Source organism: Glycine max, chromosome 7 (assembly GCF_000004515.6).
Source record: "Glycine max cultivar Williams 82 chromosome 7, Glycine_max_v4.0, whole genome shotgun sequence".
Classification (NCBI taxonomy): Eukaryota; Viridiplantae; Streptophyta; class Magnoliopsida; order Fabales; family Fabaceae; genus Glycine; species Glycine max.
Genome location: NC_038243.2, coordinates 2,214,032 through 2,231,069, shown reverse-complemented (window position 1 = coordinate 2,231,069; position 17,038 = coordinate 2,214,032). Strand labels below are relative to the sequence as shown.

Genomic DNA, 17,038 nt, shown 5'->3' with positions numbered 1-17,038 from the left:
TTTTTCTCTTCATTGATCCAAATAAGGTGATAGTTTTTTTTACTTCTTTTTTTTAATTCATTAATATCTTTTTATTTTAATTCTCTTTTATTTCTAAATTTTATATTTTTCAATCCTATTTCTCTTTTTTTTTTCTATTTCATTTCAAAGAAAGCTCTATTGTTTGCCTCAAATAGGAGAGAAGTACGGGACTTAATCCAAGTAATAAGTTGAGGAAATTGTACTAGTACTAGAGAGTTATCCTCTTTATTCCACAAGCAAGTGCAACAAGAAAACGAAGCTCCGGAATCAAGTGTCACTCTTGGGACAAGTTTCATGAGTTATGGGAGATATTATTCAATCATATGTAATTCATTTGACAGCAAAAGAATGGAAGGTCTTGCTTTTCGTTTAATCAAAGCCATTGTCATTGTTGTACGTAACGCCTGAATGGTTTGCCAGGCATACACAAGTTTGTTTATTTTTTTAACCACAGTTATTAGAGTTTTTTTTTTTCTTTCTGAACCTTAAGATATTTTTATAAATTTTAATCTATTGAATGGGCTTTAACATTAATAATAATCAAAATTTAGTTATATTTAAAATTTTCCGTTCCTTTTCAAAATTATATTATTTTATAAGAATTCAAATTCAATTTTTTTTTATAAAGTCAACGTGTATTGTAAATTGATCCATTACACTCATTGGAATCCGTACACCAAGTTTTAACTGTTGCATTTGCTACTTTCACTCTCAACTACTTAAACACCAAACAAGCAGTGGGTGGTTCCACAAGGTGATACTTTTCCTTAACCCGTGATTGATGGAATTAAATTTGCACAAGAAATTCTTATTCTGAGGTCTCACTCACTCTTAAAGTTTGATCTCACAGGGACTATATTTGGAGGGAACACATTTTAACATGGGTGGGTTACATACCCCACACACACCTATGCTTACTTTTTCTTTAGTCACTCTCAAGACTCAACTAATACATAACTAACTTCCCCCAAAAAGAAAAGCACATAGCTAGCCACCCTATAAGACCAAGTCACTCCTCAGACTTAACCACCCTCTTTTCAGTTTCTCTATACCATTCTTTATATAAATACACCACTCTTGAAGTTGAAGGTCACACATTCCTTCAAAACATGGATTGGTTCTCCTGGCTTTCCAAAACAGGCCTTGAGCCAACCCTAGTGTATGAGTATGGCCTTACTTTTGCTCACAATGAGCTTGAAGAAGAAGACATAATCTACTTCAACCATGAGTTTCTCATGAGCATGGGCCTCTCCATAGCCAAACATAGGCTAGAGATTCTCAAGCTTGCAAGGAAAGTGAAGGGAAAGAGGGCACCGGCACGCCCTGTGGCAAGGCTCATGGTGGCTATCAAGAGGACAAAGAGGTGCTTAGCCAATTACATTCGCACGTTCATCAGCTGTGAAGAAGAGTCATCAGCACTTGTTGTGGTGCCGTCATCATCAAGGACAAGGCCTTATTATGGTACAAGATGGAAGAGTCATGTGATGAAGAGGAACAAAAAGATGGTGGTGGCTAAGCAAGAGAGGCTCTTGCTCACAAATGGAAGCCCTAATACTGTGGTGCATGGTCTTGATGCTTTTACTAGTCCTATGGTTTATCATTTCCAAAAGGATGAAAAAATGGAAGGATATGATGATGATGGATACTGGTCCTCAGCTGCTACTGAAGAAATCAGGTGGGATACCATGTTCCAGGATCTAAAGCCAAATTGATGAATACTTTTCCTTTTTCTTATTTTGGACCTTTTTTAGGGGTTGATTTCTATTATCCCTTATTTTTAATTACTTGGTGAGAGATGGGTTTTTTTGGTTCTTCCACCATACTTTTTGTTTGCCTTTTTCTTTTTTTATTTATTAGTGGTGTGGGTCACGCGGATGGGTAACTTTAGCATGCACCTGTCTGCTTCAGTAATGAGATTGTCTACTTTGCTTTTGTATGTTCGTGTCATTGCCCTTTAGCTTTTTTGATAGGGGAAAATTTGCATCAGGATTAGCGTGTTTATGGGAGGAGAATGATTTGAGGTAGATGTTTTAACAAGTTATGTTACTTTAGCAACTTTGAAGCCCCAAACAGTTTGGCTTGACTTGGGTTTGTGCAATGTAATGTCATTGTTGACAATACACACACTAACAAAGTATATTTAATAGTTAATATATAATACATACTTGCTACCTTCGCATTCTTGTCTTTGAATTATTTCTTGATTAATTGAGCCTTTTTCCCAATGAGCAAATGATTATTTTACTTCATTCTCGTCTGAACCCATCAACATGCAGAAGAAGGGAAAAAGATGGAGGTGCCCCACACCCTACGCATGTGTAACAAGATGATGTTCATTTCTTACTCAAAGTGGTGACCTTATATTCTGACTTCTGAAATGGTGGCATTAATTCAGTAACACAGCCAAGCTCTTCACTGTTTAGAAACACCATGACCTGAACCGTGAGGACCCCATTTTTGTTCGTGTAATTATTATTAGTCTAGCATGTATTCCATATAATGGTTATTTTTTTTATTTTTCTTTTTTTTAACAACTCGGCAATCTCACGGGCTTAGCAATTACAATGAATGCCTGCTCAAGCAAACAGAAGTAACTGCTAAATTTTATTCAACTAATCACAAGCCTTCCGGAGCATATTTTTTGCTTCAACAACATTTAGTTAAAAGAATTAAGCTCTTGCCATTCCAATCAACAAAGTCTGATGATATTTGACAAACTATTACTTTAACATATATTAGAGTTCTTTATCACTTACACTGGATCGAGTAAGGAGAAATGATCTTTAAATACTCCACTTTTTAAACATTTCATTTACCACTTATCGTTTCTTTTTATCTTTTTTCTTATTATATTATATAACCTATTATACTTACACTTTTTTTCTTTCATCTGTCTCTTTCTAAGTGTCAAATAGATTTTTGGGTGTGCTAAAATAATCTTGCTTGAATAAGTTATGAATGAAACTTAAATTGGAATTAAATTGTTTAAAAAAAATAATAGAATACAAAAAAAATAAAATTGTATGCTAACTCCCTATTGAATTGAATTTTTAGGTAGGTCCTACAAGCTAAACTCTTGAAATTGCTAGGTTATTGACCGAACATGTGGTAATCTTACTATCTTGTCCGAGGAGCCTTAAGGTCATAAGAGCCCTCAAGGCTTGACCTATTATAGGTTGAGATTGGCATCCACTATCTTAGCCTTGATTCGCCTAATGCGCCCCATGCAAACTTGTACTGTGAAAGTAGCTAATTTAATAGTATTGAAAAGATAATATCTTCCTAAAAATGTTTTAGACACTCCACTTGTTGTATACCTTTTTGTCATGTCACATCTTTTTATATTTTGTCCCACCCGGCTCCCTAAGAAGAGAATACGATCAAAACTCCATGCCCCCCTTTTTTCATTATTTAAGTTTTCACTTTTATTTTTAATTAAGAGCTAAAATTTCACTGAACAAAGGAGATTGTATAACCTAAAGCATGTTTGAATATTCATTTCCAATTATATAAACTACATTCACACATTCCAATCCATGAAATGGAAAAATACATTTGTCATTCACGTTAAACGTAGGTTTGATTAATTTCAACTAATAACCAAACACATTTCTAATCAATAGGATTAGATACTATACGGCATACTGGAATGATCAATAATTGAAAGTGATTTACAACAAAAATTAAGGTCTTTTGCCTATAGAAAAATCAAATTAATCTCATCAAAATTTTATACATTATAAAGCTAAAATGAAATAGAAAAGGTAAACAATTATTGAAACAATTTTCCACTTAATATGTGGTTATGCTTTATATAATTTCACCCTTACGGCCTAATAATGATTATTCCCTTGCAAAATGCAAAAACAATATATAGAAATTGACAAACTCCATGGTCTGCTACTTCATAACTAGGCTTTTATCTACATCCAATAAATTACTTATATTAACCGAAACAGTATGTTTGGGCCGAAACAAAAAGGTCTGCATGGAACAATAAGGAACATTAGTTGGTGGTCAAGCAATTCTCCCAAGTTCCATACTTAGAGCTGAAGCTTCCTCCCCCACTCTGTTGTGCATGCTCAGAAATAACACGGCGAGCACAAACATCCCAAGTCCTTGCTATCTCCCCCAAGTGACATAGGTTGTGATAAACTGCGTAAAGATGTGCTAAACTTTGACCTTGCTTTCACTGAAAGATCTTCATTCTCCTTACTGTAAGAATAGAATAACAGATGCATTAAGAACAGATTTCTCATCAAACATAAGATAAAACACGGAGAAGGGGAAATATAAGATAAACTATTTAGAAGGGAAAACAGACATTCCGGAGAGCACTTAAGATTAAAAATACCAATTCTCACTAGCACATTAGACTTTCATTCGTCAGCTCTATATTTACTAAAGGGTAAATTTCTCTTGCCATCTTCCATGCTCGATAATTACACATGGTTTTTAAAGAGGAAAATCAAAGTTTTCAGCAGTACATGATATTAGAGGCAGAGTTCTTTTCAAAGTTAATCAATTTTTCTTTCCGATACATATCAAACCATAATAAATAAAACACAAACAGGCTTTTAGTCTTTATATATGTTTTACTGTCATTATTACAATGATCAATTTAAGAATTTTAATCCATAAGAGCAAAATAAATTCAGGGTGGAGGGTAAAGGAACGGAAACTACATTAACAAAATTGAATTAATGATATTCAAGACTACTACTGGCTTAAATAACTGGAAAGGAGCCCAGCAAATAATTTCAACAATGTCTTCACCATAAGATTTCGGGATTCAGTATGAGCATGATTTCTATATCTATATCTATATTATATATATATGCAGAAAATGCTCGTTGAATAAATATTAACGCATACGAGTTGGTGATTGAGTAACTTAAAAAGCAGAATAGAGAAATGATCGTGTACATCAATAAACGCATATAGATACTCAACAATATTAATCGAGAGGTATCTTCAGGCTCAATTTGGCAATGGGGTAAAATTGGGAGTAAAAATATTCATGGATGAGTTTTTAATATAATAATTTTATAAAAAAAATCCATGAATTTTCACCTCCATTTTTAACCCTCATATCATACCAAACATTCGGTCAGCTTTAAATACTTTACTCAGTCTGATATAATCATACAATTGTTTCATCATAAAATAACTATAACTAGAGTCATGGTGATTTCGGAAGTATTTTACAGGATATGAATATTTCTCCTTTATGTTGATAAAGCAAAACACCTATGTACCATTATCATTGTTGCTTTGAGAAGAGCACATAATTTGTTTGAGGGTTTTTACAGTGCTCCCAAAATTTAGGGACCAAGGACGGCCCATACTTATCCATTTTAAATTATAAAACATTTAATTCATTAAATAATGTAAAATGAACAACTCTAATTTGATCTTTGAATTGCATATAGTCCCTAAGTTTTTGTGACCATCGAAATGATTGCCTTCAAAAAGTTATAAAACAAGATACCTAAATGCTGCTCATAATCTCACCTGGATTCAACTGGAAATTTGTCTAGGAGTATGGGAGAACAATTAGGATAATTTGCAGGAACCAGCAAACGCAGGGGCTGAATAGGTGACTGTACAGTAAGAAAACACAAATAAGGCTTAACATAGCAAATAAATAAAGAAAATAAAATAAACAGACTTAAAATTGTAGTAATTGCTAGATCTCAGAAGTGGGAATCTACCATCTGTGCTGAAGCATATTGGGATTTTAAGCTAGGGCTGAGAGCCACGGCAATGAAAGAGCATTTGACAATGATCCCTTCTGCCCCTTCAGCAGCAGCAACAGCAGCTGTTGGATCAACATCTTCATTGCTTATGTCTACTACCGTGTCAATAAGTTGGTGGTTAATCTCCCTTATTTCTTCCAAAAGGGCATGATTAACCTACCAAATAACTTCCATATCAGAAATCATAAGACCAATACAGCAGATAAATTACACATTACCTCTAGAGAAAATCCAGAAATTATATGTAGTTTCCTAACAATAATAATTTTGTAAGTCTTTTAAAACTTATTATCTGATTAACCATCATGCTCTAATGAAACACAAACAGATTTTAATAGGTATCCAGATCATCATCATATGATGAATGTAATGGAATGCCCACGTGCTACATCAACATTTTCAATAATATACATAAATGAGTTACTCACCCCAACAATAGGCAAATAGGTGGATAAAGACCTAAGTAAACATGAGACAAACTATTGTCATACATGCATTGGGCTAACCAATAAACTTATTTGTGTAGTACAGTTACTATATTTCTTTATCTTGAATGGATGCTATTATTATTTTACTAATTAGTAATTTCTACATCATTTACTAACATTTGATAAGATTAGGACTAGGAGTGCATGTTTTTTGGAGAAAGTTGGAGTAACATCTACTGAGGAGAAAATGACAAATTAGCCTAAGATGGTTCTGTAATGGGGTAAAAGACCAATAAAGGCTCTAGTAGAAAAATGGATCAAATGAATGGGTAGACTGAAAGACAAAAATTTGAGTGAAACCATTAGAAATAACCAATTCTAAGTAATTGAAAACTTTTCCAACTTCTAAATGAATTCCAAGTTCTGTGTCCACTGTCTAAAAGGAAAAATGAAATTGTAACTTTGTACACTCTGCTAAATTCAACTGACTTTTTTTTTACTTCAGGTTTTCATAGTGAGAAAATGGAAAAGCACTTGGAACTTTCAGATGGGCAAGGTAGTATATTAAATAAAAAATGTGTAGAAGCAATGTAGATAACATGTCAATGCATCTATAGGGCCAGTTTGTTTAAATTTATTTGTTGAGATAAGCACTTATTTTAATAATATAAGTAGCTTTATGTTTTTCTAATGTGTTTGTCTAAACTGTTTCTGCTTACAAAAAGCAATTTTCTGCTTATTTTAAGAAGCAAATCCTATTTGCTTCTTAAAAAGTGTTTACATAAAAAGCGCTTATTCTAAAGTTACTTTTATTAAGTTTAAACAAACTCACCAATAATCCATGTGTACAAACCCATTTCTAAGTCACACTGTCCAGTCAAGGAACAAAGATAATTGATAGTAAAAGATGTCAATTACGAATAAAAATATAAAGTTGAAAACATATAATTTATTACCTCAATCTTTGGGTTCTTGACACTGGATGTTGCAGTTGACTCCAGATCAGAAGTTCTCTGAAGCAGTTAACTGCTTTGATACTATCATTCATGCTACCAGCAGATGGGTACAACATTCAAGGGTATAGCACTGGTGTAACGTTTCATCCTCTTAATTCCATTGGAACCATCTTGAGTAAGGAATTTCTAGCCTGTATACGACAATTAGTCATGGAACCAAATCCTCACAACAGCCGCTCTGGATCCATTACCTGGAGCTGATCCTGCAATTCTATCATTCATGCTGACAACTGAACCAATATCCATGACTGCAGCACTTAATGCTTTACTTGACATTGATTTCACCTAGAATCATAATTTAGACATAAATTTGTCATCTATAATTCCAAGCATATAGCAATAGAATAATTAAGGGGACCTTTTCACTCTTTAACTTGTCAAATCCAGATAAAATGCAGGTAAACAACTAATCAAGCTAGCATCAGATAAACTTCTATACTGACCGCATTAATTAGGCGTTCAAGAGGCTGCTCTGTAACAGTTGACTTCCCAGAAGTGGCAGCTAAAGCATTACCATGCGCACCATCAGGAGCACTGAATTCTGCCAATAAAGGAGAGGCTGATATCCCAGGAGTCCCAATGGCAAGGGATTGAGCTGGTGCTATTGCACCCCCTGTTTGTTGATGTCCAATATTTGCAGCATTTGATATTGATGAAACACAAGGAATAGGCTTCTCAGATTCTCCTGGCATAGGAGATGGAGCCAAGGGAGGTGAAGGGGTAGGTCCCACAAAGGGTGAATTAGAAGATTGCAGAGGAGTTGTGACTTTTGCTTTGGATGGGAGATGATTTTGTTGGTCAACCTGGGGAGATGAGTGTTGCTGAATCTGAGGAGATGCAGCCTGAAGGAGTTGGGGTGAAGAAACAGGAAATGCACTCCCTTGTTTCAGCTGTTGATGGGAATATGTTGAGTGTTGACCTGATGTAAGATGCTGCTGAAAGACACCTGACTTAACACCCATTCCTTGTCGCATTTTTATATCATTTATATCATTCATTTGGTGAAGTTGGGGCATTTGATGTGTCTGCAATTGTGAAGATAGCTGTGGCTTTGCTGGATGGTGTAGTTGCTGCTGCTGCAGGAGCTGCTGCCTCTGCATCAATTGTTGTCGCTGCTGATATTGTTGTTTGAATTGTTGACTCTGCAGCATCTGCTGTTCTTGCTGATGTTTCAGTTGGTGTTGAAGTGCACTGGAACCTGACTGAAGGGCATTTGGTTGAATCATATTTGCCCCACCTTGTGATGGTAAGGAATTAATGTTAGTCTGTTGAGGAGTACTAACAGGGTTTTGTTGGAGGGAGCTCATTGGAACCTGTTGAAGGGAGTTCATAGAATTTCCATGTCCAGAATCTAAATTAGTTACAGGTTGCATTGAATTCATCATATTCTGTTGTCCTGTTGATACACCAGCCAAAGCATTGTGCTGCAAGCTTGCAATATTATTCTGCTGCATGGTTGGTACAGAACCCTGTAAATTTGTTGACTGCAATTGAGGGTTCATTTGGTTTTCATGAGAATGTACTTGAGTAACTTGGGATTGTGGCTGTTGCATGGAGGACATATGAGTTGGGGGGAGCTGTCCTGCCTGTACTGAATTCATGCCTTTCCTGGGTCTATTTGAATTTATGAGATTTATAATTTGCTTCTCATATGATCCCAGTTTTTCCTTGAAATTAGGCAAAATGTTGTTCTTGGGAATCTGTAGGAGTGCCATCATACGCTCCAACATTGTTTTATATGCCCTCAATTTATCAATCTGATCTGACTTCGGCTGTTGGGGAAGAGAATCATGCTGATAAAGAAAAGCAGATGTAGGATAAAATAGATGAAAAGCAAACATGTAAATTAAATTATGACATTTGCTAAAGTGCCCTCGAAGCCACTGATTAAGATTTTAGAAGAATTCATTACAGGCAGATTACAGAACATAAATATTAAATGATTTTTCGATTCCCATGATATTAAATACTTTTGCATTGTTGTTGATATTTTTTATTTGAATTCATGCATCACTAATAAATTATAAGCAAATACATATAGTATTTACTGCTTCACACAGGCTGCAAATTCTAGTATTTGCCATGATGCTTGCCATGGAAAAAAGATGCTTTATCAATAGCATCTGTTAAAGGGTATATTTCTTTTAGATTTTGGTAAAATTGATTTCAGAAAAATTGGGATTCAAAAAAATAATTGAGTTTAAAAGAACTGATTTTATTAGGACGGCAAAGTAGAATAACTTTTGAAATGTAAATATAAATATATTTTATGGATCCCACATATAGAATCATCAACATCAACTATCTCTACTGCAAACTTCCTTTTATTCAACATGAAAAACTACCAAGAAAACCTACTATTGAACTCAATTCTTTTAGCTGGGAAAATGTTTTTTGCACATAACAGACAGAAAATTGACAAGTAAAAAAATAATTGAAAATATACCTGCTGAAGTTTATTAGCAATTTTTTGATACATTTCATTCATCTCTGGTAAGTAACTTTCTTTCATGGTTTGGAGCTGTAGAGTGAAATCAGCAAATCAAGTAATCAAAACATTAGTAACCTTGAGATTTTGAATGGTCTGGATGTCGAGGTTGAAACCAGAATCAAATCAAATAATTAAAATATCAGTAACTCTGAGATCTCTCGTGTAAAAACATCAATATTACTATTGCATTAACAACAACGAAGATGATAACTAGAAGTTACATTTCCCCATTTTGTAGGGCCTCATGAATCGCAAGTTTCACATTTGTGCCTAAATCAAGATCTTTAAACAATAACAATACCGTTCAAATTAATATAGCATCAGATGAATAATTTCAAAGAGTCTTTCTTAATGGCAGGCTGGCAGAAGAAACTAAAAGAGGATAAAAAGGGTAGTGACAAAAGAAAATTCATTCAACATAAAACTAAAACTGGAAAGAGAAAATATCTAAGTATTATTTCTGAATTGATTATAGTACAGCAGCTATTTACAATATATATAGACTGATCCTAATAAAGATAATATGGTTTACAAGGAAACAATAAATGAGCTAATTATGCAACACAACACTTCCCCTCAAGCTAGTGAATGGGATATCTATCATTCCTAATTTGCTAGTGAGTTATTGGAATTGTTTTGTAGGAAGTCTATAGGTCAGTATTTGCCAATTGTAACCCCACATATGCTATAATTGTAAGGCCATTATCTAGCTTCTCCTTGATGAATAGTCTATCTTTATGTGCCTTATTCTATCATATTGGATTAAGTTGTGTGCAATACTAAATTACTAATGGCTGACTTGTTATCGCTAAATAAATTTATAGGAGTTTCATATTTTAAGGTCATCAAAAAAGGCTAAACACTAACTCCAAGTTGAAAAATTACTGAGAGTTTTTGAGAGATTTGTCAGACATGATAGCATTAGTTTGATAGTTCTACATACAAAAAAGGCTAAACACTAACTCCAAGTTGAAAAATTACATCTATTTGGAAGAAGGGTGGACCCATGAGAACCGGTTAGACTAGGTAAGGTCAGATTCATGTAGAGAGCCCAGACAAGTTGAATAGGACTAATGGCAGACAGAAATGAATCCTGCGCAGAGAAAGTGTGTGAGGGCACATCGGAGTATGTTGGGCAGTGGTGCTTCTAGATCTGGCCCAAAAATGCTTAGTAGATCTTCTAGTGGCGATTTTGATTTGATCAGAGCAACTTTGGAAGCAAAAAGTGGCAGTTATGTTCAATTGAATTATTGGGAGAAAAAAAGGCAGTGAGAGCAAAAAAATTATCGAAGGTGTGGCAGTTATGAAGGCAGCTGCAATGAAGGCTTTCTAGGGTTCTGGGATGAGGAAATAGTGTCTCCCAGTCCCAATATTCGAAGCTCTTATACAAATTTGAAAGAGAAAATATCTGAATATTAATTGATTATAGACTTATAGTACAACTACTAATTATATATATATATATATATAGAATATTTAACATAGATAGGATTTGAAGGGAAACAAATCTATCCTAATATATCCTACAACAACAACAAATCTGTCCTAATCTATCCTAATTAAAGAAATTACATAAAGATATCTCTGCAAATAAAAGGAAATAACGGAATCAAAACCCTATGCTAATTATGCAAACCTACAACACTGAATTTATTTTTGGTTGTCAAACAGCAAGAGTTTGTATTCTTGTAGTTCACATCTTTTCATATAATTCATTTATACATTGCACAAAATGAATAGAAGATTTCAGAAATATGGATATTTTTTTAAAAAAAAGTGATTTTTCCACTAAGACTAGTGAAGGGTTCATGATTTTGCAATTAATTAAAAATTCTCACAATAAAAGCCATGATATAACTTTTTTATTTTACATTATGGTTTGCTTAACTAATTTCTGTTGTCCTAGCAAAGATTCAGTGAAGAAATAAAAGTGATAAGAAAAATGGCATTGTACCTTCCGGTATACTTCTTCTTGCCAATCAGCCCCACTTGGTTGTGCAGTCTGTGCTGTAGAATCCAGAGAAGCTACAATAGGTACAGTATGAAACATGTATGAACATACAATGCTAAAAAAATGTGGAAGAGTAATTGCATTTGCTAATAAAGCTACTATTGACTCCCAAAAAAATATAATGACAGAGAAATACTAAATCGCAAGTACATACTTGCTGATGTTTCTGGAAGAGTTCTTTGAGTCTGATACAACTGCTTTTTCTGATCAAGAACATTTTGTTGTTGAAGTAAGGACCCTGATGCTTGAATTCTTTGCTGCATATCTCGTTGTGAGGGATTTGGCTGCTGCTGCAAACCCAATTGCTGTTGCAACTGTGCAGACTGAGTGTGAATCTGTGGCATTAATTGCTGTTGTGAACCCAGTGGCTGTGGTTGCTGTGAATGAGGTAGCAACAAATTTGATGTATTTTGTTGTGATTGTTGCTGCATTGGAACCTTTGGTTGCTGCAACATGTGTGTAGAGTGATGACTTGTTTGCATGTCAGCATTGCCAGATTCATGTCCGAGCAAATGTTGCTGCTGTAACCCAGGGCCATTATTTCCAAATTGTTGTTGATGTATATTTGCTGGGTTGTTTTGCTGATTTATTAACTGCTGTCTCTGTTGCAGGTTTGTAAGATTACTCTGTTGTGAGAGCATCCTCTGTGGTTGCTGTATATCACCAACATTGTTCTGTTGCCCAAGCATCTGTGCATGTTGCATGTTTGTTGTATTTGGCTGATGCCCCATAAGTTGTTGTTGCTGTTGTGAAGGTAAGCTTGGCTGATGAGTGACTGCTGTTTGTTGCTGATGCCTGATAACTTGTGAATGCTGCTGTGGCATGGACTGCATTGGCTGTTGAACATTAGTAGACTGCTGATTCTGTGGTATGCTAGATAGAGAAGATGTTTGCATCATGGATGGCTGCATAACAGATGAAGTTTGCATAATAGATTGCTGAGAAGATTGCAACTGATTTGGTTGCAGAAGGTTTTGTTGTTGCTGCTGCATCTGAGATTGAAGCTGGAGCTTCTGCTTAAACTGCTGTTGGTAAAGATATTGCTGTGAATTCTGTGGGGGAACAATCTGCTGCCTTCCTGGCATTTGTCTCTGAGAACCAGGAAACATATTCTGTAAGTTGGAATTTTGGCTAATAGTGGTCCCAACTGAATTTGGCCCAGTTATATTCTGTATATTGGAGTTCTGGACAATATTTTGGCTGGGAGTCTGGGCTAGACTAGATACAGGTGGAAGGTTAGGTTGCGACGCAACATTATTTTGAACATTTTGAGATAGAAGCTGCTGATGTGGCTGGAGCTGACCAGGCAAAGGAATAGAATGTTGTTGCCCAAGATTATGAACTTGAGACTGCAAAACAAGTCCTATGAAAAAATTTATTTGCCTGGGTGAGAAGTAAATAAAATAATGATTACAATATACCATCAATATGTTAGGATTTTAATAAACGGAAAAGGTCAACACAATAATTCAAAAGACAAAGGACAAGGAGACAAATGACAAGGATAATATGAATGGCCAATAAAGTCAAAACTTGATTCACTTAATATATTTCAAGCAAAAGGATATTATATAGTCTCAATAGCATCAGCTTACAAACATGAACAGTTCAGAAAATCAGAATAATTACTAAAATAACAGAATGACAATTTAATCAAATGTATAAGGCTAAAGTGTATTTGGCTCCCTTGAACTTTGGGGCATTGTAAAGTGACACCATGAAATTTAAAGTCATCCCAATTAGTTCTTAAACTTTAACTACTACTACAACAATAGATAACTACTTGTAAGTTCCATTTGATACTTAACAAAATTTCCATGCGGCAAAATCTCAACCTTCTATCTCTGTGATTTATTATTTAAGTTCAATTTTATCTAATTTCAGTAATTTCCATAACTAAAAGTAGTACAAAATTTGAAAACAAATAAATAATAAATAAATAACTATAATGAGAACATCTTCCACACTGATTGATCCAAATTGTCAAATTAAAGTTAACTTTCCCATTTCTCATCATCGAAAACTGATTTATCAAGTTTTATCTACATGCCTTGAATCCCTACAATTTGTCACAACTAAAACATCATGTTGCAGCAAAATTTTGTTATAATTACTTGCTTTTTAGCTTCTTATGTGATCATTTGTATTTGCTGGTACATTCTTCAGTGACACAAGGTGTTGGATGAACCTGCTAGCTGGTGTACGGTTATAGAAAGAGAAAGGGGATTTTACTCTCATTGTGAAGTGGAGAAGCATTGACAAGAAGATGGAGATCCTCCAGCAAGTCATACAAATTGAGGAGCTGACCATATTGGTCTACATCTTGCTATCAAACTTTGTATGTTGTAATTTTGTACGTTAGAAAAATAGAATTTAAATATATTAATAAAGGGCACAAATTACATAGAAATGGAGGGCTTCAAATTTGCCACATGGCACCTCTGTTAAGGATTTAAGAAAGGTTAAGCAGAAGAATTTGTTAGAGCAATGACTAAAGTTTAGGGGATAATTGATTGAGACATCTTTAAAGATTGTAGTAGTACTTTGCAAATGCCCCAAACTTTAGGAGAGCTGAATGCACTGTTCCCAATATTTATACATAAATAATTAGGATTTGAGACACTTTGGTACCACATCAGAATATAATCACCAAACGAAAGGCTATTAAATGCTAACCTTGATCAGGAGGTTTATTGCTAGGGCCGACTTGATTTGGTGGCATATTGTTAGCCAAGGTGTTTTGGGATTTAGTCTCCATTGTAAGCATCTTCAAAGATATTTTCCGTAGGTAATCAGGCTGAAAAGAGAGAACACCAGTGCTGTGTCAAACCATCAATCTTTTTTATTGTATATATTTGCAAAAGGTAACAATAAATGAAATGGAGGCTCCTCAATTTTAACAATGAAAGTACCTGGCTTGTTGCAGCAGTAAAAATCTTGTCTTCAAACCTTTGAGCAATCTTCCGAAGTTCATGCAATCCATCAGGACCAGAAACAGGAAGATGTTTTTTTAATGTCTCCATTCTACAAAATGAAGATCAACAGTTTCATAATTAGATAATGCAAGGATGGAGGTGTTAATAATATCGGCCAATCCTTAAAAGACACAATATGATTAGCTGTAAAAAGTTGACGAAATCATACAACTGGGATTAAATATTCATTTATTAATTTTATTTTTGATAAGCAACAACTGGTAAAAGAACTATTCAAATAACCTCAAGGATACAGTATTGAAATTGAAGCTTACATTTTGTTGACAATTCTTTGGCGTGAATCAATTGGTAGTTGAGCTCTCCAATCACTTGTATCCATAGTGGGGTTAGTACCTTGATTAGGTCTCCAATTGTTGGAATCCATCAATTTCAAATCACCTGAAGCACATGTACAAGAATGTTCGAATCAAATCAGATTTTAAGAGGATGTAAAGGGGGCACATAAACATACCAGAGACATTATATCTCCATTGTGGCTATGGCTTGCTAGTAACAACTATGAGCACACAAACGAACTACAAGCATAAAGTTTTGGCATCCTTGCTCCTTCCAATTTCCAAAACCTCTAAAGTTAATCAATAAAAACTGCTATAGATTCAAAAGACATGGGGCACATTTGGAAGAGTTTCCACAGAACTCATTTGCACTTATTTTATCATATAAATACATTAGGTCAATTTGCACTTATTGTATCATCTCAAGTAACTAACTCTACTCCAATTCCCTTAATCAATTCATCAGGCCTCAGCTTCTTCCTCATAATCTATTACACTTTAACTATCATTTCCATGCAGATTCTCCGTTTATTTTAAAAAACACATACATCAGGCAATTCAACACTGGTCAGAAATTTCAATTCCATCATCGTCATTATCATTCACAAACACTATCGTTTGCGTCGAAAATAAATCGAGTTTGAGATGCAAAAACCTTACACAGAGCGAGGCCGTCAATCAAAATCAGCGATAATCAAAGAGAGAGAGAGAATTCTATATTTCTATGGATTCACAGAATCGAATCGAATAAACCAGAGACAGAAACAGAGAGACTGTACAGTCATAAGCGATGATCGACGACGACGGACGAAGGCGGAGAGAGGACTCGTCCGGCGACGCCTCCTCCAAGTCGGAGCTTTCAGCGGCCTAATTGTGAAATCAATCTTCACGCTAAATACACTCAAATCACAGAATCTAAATATTTATATTTATTAGAGAGGGCTTGTCCAATTCTAACCTTCAGGTTCAGAGATTAACACTGCTCTTACCGAAACCAAACCTAGGCAAAATTGTCCAAAATTATCACTCCATAGATAGATATCATCGCATACTTAGATTCTTATAATGTTAATGAATTAAATTAAAATAAATTCTAAAGTAATTTCAACTCGTTTGACTTTTTCCCACAGAATGACTTATTTATTTATTTAGTAAATGAATTTTTTTTTGAATTAAATTAGAACTTAAAAGTAAGAGTAGGTTCCATAAAAAAGTACAATTTTTTTAATATTATTTCTATGTTTTCTTCCAAACACGTTATAGGAAAGAAAATATCCATTTACACCTTGCCTTGTGTATTTTAAAAAACAAAATTAAAGTTAAATAGAGGAAAATAACCCAACATCATCTAATGAGGAAGAAATAAGTTTAAAAATAATGAAATTCATTTTGTATTACTTTATTTATTTATTTTCATTCATATCTGATCCCTCCATCTTTTTTCTTATCTTTTCTATTTCTTTTCTACTAAACAATTCTATTACTTATTATTTTATCACCTGATTTTACTCTTTTTTTTATCTCTACCAAACAAAGCCTAAATTTATCAAATACTTCTATTAATTTACTAGACATGCACTCTAAGTTTAAATTTTTTTATATTATCAATTAATTAAAAATCATCTTTGATATATTTTTAAAAATAATTATTATAAAAATCAATAAATTTATTATATTACATAATTTAATGATAATTTAGCACAAATGCTACATTAATATATAGGATATGGATATATATAATTAAATGTATGCCATAATATTATAAATAATACTAAAGGGTCTAACTTGGTTGATTAAGCATGATATATGAGTTATTGTAAATCTTTTAATACATGTCTTCTATTTTTACCAATAAAAAATATATTATTAAGTAATAACAATTTTAAAAGGAAAATAAAGAATAATTTGCTTTGGGTTAATATATAGATCATGTATGTTAATGTTTGTTATAGATTCACTAATGACATTATAGTAAGAGTTAATGATGCTTTGTGTTATTAGGCTGTCGCAATGAAAACATCCACCAAATAGCATTACAATA

The 17,038-nt window shown here is 34.0% G+C and overlaps 2 protein-coding genes across 3 annotated transcripts; one reads left to right on the top strand and one right to left on the bottom strand.

Annotated features, from left to right (window-relative positions):
* The first annotated feature begins 929 nt into the window (after positions 1 to 929).
* On the top strand, positions 930 to 2,905 carry LOC100811351 (uncharacterized). The gene is made up of 2 exons (XM_014777672.3): positions 930 to 1,696; positions 2,298 to 2,905. The coding sequence occupies exons 1-2, from the start codon at positions 1,131 to 1,133 to the stop codon at positions 2,341 to 2,343; spliced, it is 612 nt and encodes a 203-aa protein (XP_014633158.1). The 5' UTR covers positions 930 to 1,130; the 3' UTR covers positions 2,344 to 2,905.
* An 829-nt stretch (positions 2,906 to 3,734) lies between these two features.
* LOC100782132 (mediator of RNA polymerase II transcription subunit 15a) lies at positions 3,735 to 16,024 on the bottom strand. 2 transcript variants are annotated; one of them, XM_041017185.1, is made up of 12 exons: positions 15,777 to 16,024; positions 14,977 to 15,100; positions 14,639 to 14,750; positions 14,403 to 14,523; positions 11,881 to 13,089; positions 11,670 to 11,740; positions 9,671 to 9,745; positions 7,668 to 9,017; positions 7,165 to 7,509; positions 5,736 to 5,936; positions 5,536 to 5,624; positions 3,735 to 4,236 (listed from the first exon to the last, which is right to left on the bottom strand). In XM_041017185.1, exons 2-9 carry the CDS (start codon positions 15,084 to 15,086, stop codon positions 7,369 to 7,371), a joined length of 3,189 nt encoding a protein of 1,062 aa, XP_040873119.1. In that variant the 5' UTR covers positions 15,087 to 15,100; positions 15,777 to 16,024; the 3' UTR covers positions 3,735 to 4,236; positions 5,536 to 5,624; positions 5,736 to 5,936; positions 7,165 to 7,368. The 2 variants fall into 2 exon arrangements, with proteins under 2 accessions (XP_040873119.1, XP_040873118.1); XM_041017184.1 differs by having other exon boundaries at positions 15,658 to 16,014.
* Between the last annotated feature and the right edge of the window lie 1,014 nt (positions 16,025 to 17,038).

What these genes read in the sequence shown, in the direction of transcription:
- LOC100811351 (XM_014777672.3), top strand. Translation starts at nt 1,131, where the DNA reads ATGGATTGGTTCTCCTGGCTTTCCAAAACAGGCCTTGAGCCAACCCTA. An exon ending in GCTGCTACTGAAGAAATCAG is followed by an intron (nt 1,697 to 2,297) that starts GTGGGATACCAT and finishes ATCAACATGCAG; the next exon opens with AAGAAGGGAAAAAGATGGAG.
- LOC100782132 (XM_041017185.1), bottom strand. Translation starts at nt 15,086, where the DNA reads ATGGATTCCAACAATTGGAGACCTAATCAAGGTACTAACCCCACTATG. An exon ending in TTACTGCTGCAACAAGCCAG is followed by an intron (nt 14,524 to 14,638) that starts GTACTTTCATTG and finishes CTCTCTTTTCAG; the next exon opens with CCTGATTACCTACGGAAAAT. An exon ending in AAGAAGAAGTATACCGGAAG is followed by an intron (nt 9,746 to 11,669) that starts GTACAATGCCAT and finishes TTCACTCTACAG; the next exon opens with CTCCAAACCATGAAAGAAAG.